The 6,000-nt window shown below is 40.8% G+C and overlaps 1 protein-coding gene across 1 annotated transcript in view; it reads left to right on the forward strand.

Moving 5' to 3' along the window:
* The window catches only part of LOC139735278 (insulin-like growth factor-binding protein 7), a 31,035-nt gene extending 25,507 nt beyond the window's left edge, over positions 1-5,528 (forward strand). Inside the window, exons 2-3 of the mRNA XM_071646033.1 lie at positions 3,818-4,035; positions 4,831-5,528. Coding sequence (XP_071502134.1) covers positions 3,818-4,035; positions 4,831-4,938 — 326 coding nt within the window. The 3' untranslated portion in view covers positions 4,939-5,528. The remainder of the gene's footprint in view (positions 1-3,817; positions 4,036-4,830) is intronic.
* The last annotated feature ends 472 nt before the right edge of the window (positions 5,529-6,000 follow it).

Consider the following 6,000-nt stretch of genomic DNA (forward strand, 5'->3'; position numbering starts at 1 on the left):
TCATATTCTTGCATCATTTCATTGGCTCAACAAGGAAGGTATCAAGTATGAGATACCAGGATGGTATACAGGAGGGGGGGGGGGGGGGCTGCCATCTACCTGGATACACGTATACAAAACTGTATACAACGTGTGACACTTTGACCCATGGTATTTGAAAATAGAAATAACATTCTAAAACGTTTATGGGCATAAAATTATAAACCTTCTGTTTCAACTACGGCCTCTACACACCCGATGAGACTTCTTTTCGATGACTTTTATAATAGTTACTTCAAGAGAAAAAGAGATGATTAGAACCTTGTCGGATTTTCCTTTGTTGTTCCGTTTATAGTTTGATGTACACGTTTTTGCACTTGTTTACAGTATGAATTTATGCCCTTTCCAGAATCCATGAGTGACAACTTTGTATATATTTTTGTCTTTGTGTTTCTTTGGCAGTGGAATGAGAATGAAACTACTGTCTAAACTTGCATCACAGGAGGTATAGAAATACACCCAACGCTCTCTCCTTGTTAGACGTGGGTCAGATGTCAGCTGGATGTGCTTCCCAAAGCACAATGTACTCGTAAAGGTTAATCCTGCACTTATCCTGCTCTCAATTTCCTCTGAAGCCTCTCATCGACTTACCGCGAAACTGACATTGACATTAAAGTGAAATTCCTTCGAATTGCATGTAATACTATCTATCTCTTCAATCATAGATCGGTCATCATAAGTAATACTAGTAATAAGTAACATTCATTTTTTCCCCATTGAAGGCGAGAGCCATAATCACTGCGACGTTGTTCTAAATCGATTAATGGGCTTTCTTTTTATATTCTTATCAAACAAGGACATTAAGTGAAAGTTAGTGTACATGTCAATGGGGGGGGGGGGGGGGTTGGACGATGATGTCATCACCTCATCATTATATTATCTGCATATTACGATCATGACTGAACACTGTTTCATAAAAATGTGAGAAATTTTGAAAGCCCCTTAGAGGTCTGATTTATACACTGAACCTTACGCTTATCTGTTTGCATAAGTTCACTCTTTCTTAGGAAGTCAGTTTGATCATGGAGTGGAGCAAAACGGCATTATGCTTCCTATTTCACTTTCAGGGGGGTGTTTCATAAAGCTGTTTGTAAAGTTACGAACGACTTACGAGCGACTGGTGATCAGTTCTTGTGCTGAATTATTGAAATTCTGATAAATATAGCACTTCAGAACTGATCACCAGTCGCTCGTAAGTTGTTCGTAACTTTACGAACAGCTTTATGAAACGGGGCCCTGGTCTTTTTTTTTTTTTTTTTGCCCTCCCCTCTCTCCCGTTTTATCTCCGCCCCATTTCCCTGTTTGTGGGGTTGGGAAATCGCTCGCTTCGTGGACAAATCAGAAGGCGAGAGACTTAGCGCAATCTCATTAACCTTTTAAGCTGGAGTCAGTGTCTCTTCTGTAATGTCTTTATTTGGTGGAAATAAACCCAAGATTTTTGGCTTGTGTGAACTAGCACCTAGAGTAGCCTCACATACTTTTGCAAAGGCAGCTCGCACACAGCTCGCTCAGCTCCGCTCGCAGGTCGCTATACATGCACATCCACAAATTATTGCGAGCTGCCTTTGCAAAAGGCTACCTTATACTATAAGGCCGTGGCCGGCGGAACGTTTTCAAAAGTGGGGGCCCACTTCCGGGTTCAATCAGCTAACAAGCAAAAAAAGAAAAAAATACAAACAAACGAAAAAAAAAAAAAAAGGCCTTCGGCATGACTTGTCGTGCACTTCCGGGTTTCTTCAGCTGACAAGAAAAAACAAATGCTGTATCGCGCTCACACTTCAAGGTTTCTATGTGTTTCTTTCTAGTGCCACTTACGCACTTCCGGGGTAAAAAAAAAAAAAAAAAAGGGGGGGGGCAGAGTGGTGACACCTTTGTATTCCTTTGTATGGTGCCAAAAAGTGGGGGCCCTCCCCCCTCCCTCCCCCCTCCCTCCCCCCCTCCCCCCTCCCCCCCTCCCTCCCCCTCCCCCTCCCCCCTCCCCCTCCCCCTCCCCTCCCCCCCCCCCCCGGTTCCGCAGGCCCTGACTAAGGCAATAGTTTTTGTCGTTTTATTTGGCAGGATGTTTGGGTGAGTGGCACTCGAGATATTGCCAAATACTGGAGAATATACAAGAACACATTATTTGAATTTATATGAATACACTACGTGCTTATAGATTTTCAAACAATTACATTTCTGTTTATAGGGAAATGAAATCAAATCGTCTCGGGAAAAAAAAACCTGTAAGGAGGTCAAAATTTGTGTTTGCCTTTCTATGAGCTATACTATGTGAGTGTATTGTGTGTGTGTATATGTGTGTTTGTGTGTGCTTGTGTGTGTGTGTGTGTGTGTGTGTGTGTGTGTGTGTGTGTGTGTGTGTGAGTGTGTGTGTGTGTGTGATGACTGGAATGCCAGGTGTTGAAATATTAAGTTTAATTTCAATTTTTAAAAAAGTACATGTACTATTTATGCAGAAAGGTAGTATCTCCTGGGTAGAACACTGTTGTTATTTGCGTTAGAAAAAAAGTGTGATTTTTTCTGTTTGTACAGCGGCATCAGTTGATGATATTATTTTTGCATTGATTTGAATGTCAATAGATAACGATTATCACAAAAATGTGTCTGCGTGTGTGTGTAGGTGTAGGTGTTTGTGCGTTAGAGTAGCAATCGGAGTTAGCACCATTATAGTGACGCATCAACTACATGTACATGTATAAATACGTTGTCAATCCAAATCCCTTCTGAAGACGACTTCCAACCGAGTCGAGTAACTCGAGTTGCAGCAACAGGTGTTACAGACATACATACTGAAACAGAAGTTGGTGTGTTGCACCGCGTTGATGGCGTCTCAATTTGGACAATGTAGGCCATTGTAGGCTGGAGTGATAGGGTCCATGGCTGTAGTAATCATTGAACGTATATCCGAAACAATAAAGTGATGACAATATGCAATAATAATGGCTGTTCTGCAGGAGGAGTTGTTGTATTTTAATAGGGAGACCAGGGGCCTGTTTCATAAAGATTGAGCGTAAGTTGCAATCAATCGCAAATTGTGTTTCATAAACAACTTTGCGATTAATCGCAAGTACTGAAAGTTACGCGTTTTTTTTCTTGAAATCAATTGTAAGTGTCTTTATGAAACATGACTTACGCTCAATATTGAACTTACGCTCGATTCAACAAGTTACCATCAATAAATCGAGCGTAAGCTCAATCGCATTTTTTTATGAAACAGGCCCCAGAGGTCACGGTCAGAACCAGAGTTCTAAGGGTCAATGCCCTCTCCGTGGTGTGTGTGGTGGTCGTGGTGGTGGGAGTGACACTATAAAGGAGACATCCAGCAAAAGATAATCATTGAGAATAGTGATATTTTGTATTTGTAATATCTGTTTTTATTTGTATTATAGGGTAATCTAATTGTGCAATGGTTAAGATGAATAAGATTGACCCTTTGTTGTTTTATATATTTTTCTTTTTTCATTGTTACACTGTATTTTGTGAGTATTTTAATGTATTTATGGCCACTTGTTAACAATGTCTGTAATTCAGCCTCCGGGCTGCGAAAGATATTGATCAATAAAACACCTTTCGATTCAATTTAATTCAATTCAATTCAATAATACAGTTTTCTTGCGGTTAAATGATATCTTCGTGCTAATATTTGCTGCATGCTCAACAAAATGTACATGTACTCGATTGTAATGATAACAGGGCCTACAGCAACAGAATTAGTTTTTTCTCCTCTTCTCTTCCTTCCCCTTTCTCTTCTTCTCCTTATTTTTACCTTAAATCCATACAGCTCCTCGAGTGAATTTGCTCTCCCCTACAAAGAACAACAACGACACAATCGTGACGTCAGCGGGCCAGCAAACCTACATCCAATGTGAGGGGGAAGGGTTCCCTACCCCGACCATCAAGTGGACGATAGATGGCGCTCTTTTGCCAGGCGACTATTCAAACATTGCAGTGCAGACGATCGGGGGACCGCGGGAAAACCAAGCCACCGGATGGCTCATGGTGACTCTTTTCTGCTTTGTGTTATTTCACCTTTGCACTGCGGGTTTCTTATGGGGGTCTTGCCTCCCTCTCTTTTTCTCCCTCTCTATCATTTTCAGTGAAACCCGTATGATTGGCTTTGGAATTGTAACGTAGTCCACTATAGTCTTTAACCATTTCCAGATATGTCCCTATTTTCTGAATCCACGCCGAAACAAGTGGTGTAAACCTTCTACCGAGATCAAACAAAACGCGTGCTTAGCCTCCAAGTGATGTGTACTTCGAAGAAGGACTCTCCCTCATCAGTCACACCTACTTTGTGTTTAACAAGCTTTTTTTTGGGGGGGGGGTTGGGTGTTTTTTGTTTTTTGTTTGTTTTTGTAAGACAAAGTTTATTTGGAAATGAAAATAAAATGAATAAATGAAATCAATGAATGAGATAGGGCTCGGGTTCGTCTACTTTATTTACGGGCGTGAAGTCTGAAGTAGTTTACTAATATTTCGAGATTGTTGAACGACCGCCTTCGTTCCAGATGATTTTCACAACCATGATGCCAAACACTTTGACCGTTATTAACCTCTACATCGTTTCCTGCTATTAGCAACGACACTATAAGGTCCCCTTACATGCATTTTCAAGTCGTTGGTTTATGATCATTTCGAACACAATATCTTCCTGTCTTGTAAATGTTACAATCAGATTTGTTTGTTGGAAACAGATGCTGCTTGGACTATAAGAAACAATCAAGTTTCACTAATATTACTTTCATTTTGTTTCATCTCTTAGCTGTACTCATGTATGTCTTTTTACTATAGATTTCACCGGTTCGTGGTACGGACAGCGGAACATACACATGCGAAGTGGACAATGGCATCGGGGAACCAGTGTCGAAAAGCGCGCACATCGCAGTGTTCGAAGACTAGACACGCGACTGGACTTTCCTGAACATATTAAATGCATACAATAAGATAATTTCAAAAAGAAAGTAATTCCGCTCAATCTTGCAGTTTTCGGGTGTATCAGACCGGTGAGATGAGAAAAAGGCAATCCACGATCGGACTGATGTATGCGTGTGACCAGCTGTTGGATAGAGCGAAGGCTTGAGAAATGGAAATTGCCTAATAAGTCTTGCCGTCACACATGGCCACGGACTTGTGTTGCATACTGTACATAGTCACAGCAAAGTCGCATACGCAGAGCGGGAAGAAATATTTGCTTATTTGGACTTGATACTATCTCTGTTTTTTCTTGATCTGCACGCTATATTTGTTAAACGTGTGTAAGGTTATACTGTATTGTTTTCCACCCTGTCCTTCCGAAATGTCAATCCTACAAAATAGTAACGAGGAGTATAGGCCTATATACCTGCTAAGCACCCCGAGGTGGTCTGTATTTATTTTATAAATCAGTGTACAGCAATCAGCTCTTTAATGTTTTTAAATCTTGTTATGTATCGTTACAAAAATTCTGGCCCCTACCGCCTTAAAGAATAATAAAATCAGTAATGCGTGTAACCAGGGACGGATCTAGGAATTCCGTAAAGGGGAGGCGCCTTTGTAAAATCAAAGTTGGCGCACGCGTCCCCTTGCGAATAAATGTTTTTGAGTTAGTATTAATAATTCCGTACTGCAGCTCCGTTATTCGTTTTACGTAGTTCGCCCTCTATAGTTCGCAGTAAAGCTGCAAGAACAAAATTAATGCCCCTTGACATCCAGTTCCTGTCATGTGTTATGGTGACGTCATCTGATATTTATATGTATGTAAATCACACATTTTGATTTAGTGACCTTTGCTTTAAATGTTCATCAAATGTTTTATATGGTATGATTTTACATTATTTTGCACCCAGTTCGCTCCACTCGTCCAAGAAATCTTTCTTGCCTTTCGTGATGCCAACAGCAGTATAGTCAGCTGAAATAAACTTAATCATATGAACAATACCCATATGCACTTTGCCAAAACCAGGTGCACCAGCTCACATTACC

The sequence above is a fragment of the Diadema antillarum genome, unplaced genomic scaffold (genome assembly GCF_040938485.1).
Source record: "Diadema antillarum isolate AM-2024a unplaced genomic scaffold, OU_Dant_1.0 seq00000569_RagTag, whole genome shotgun sequence".
Lineage (NCBI taxonomy): Eukaryota > Metazoa > Echinodermata > Echinoidea > Diadematoida > Diadematidae > Diadema > Diadema antillarum.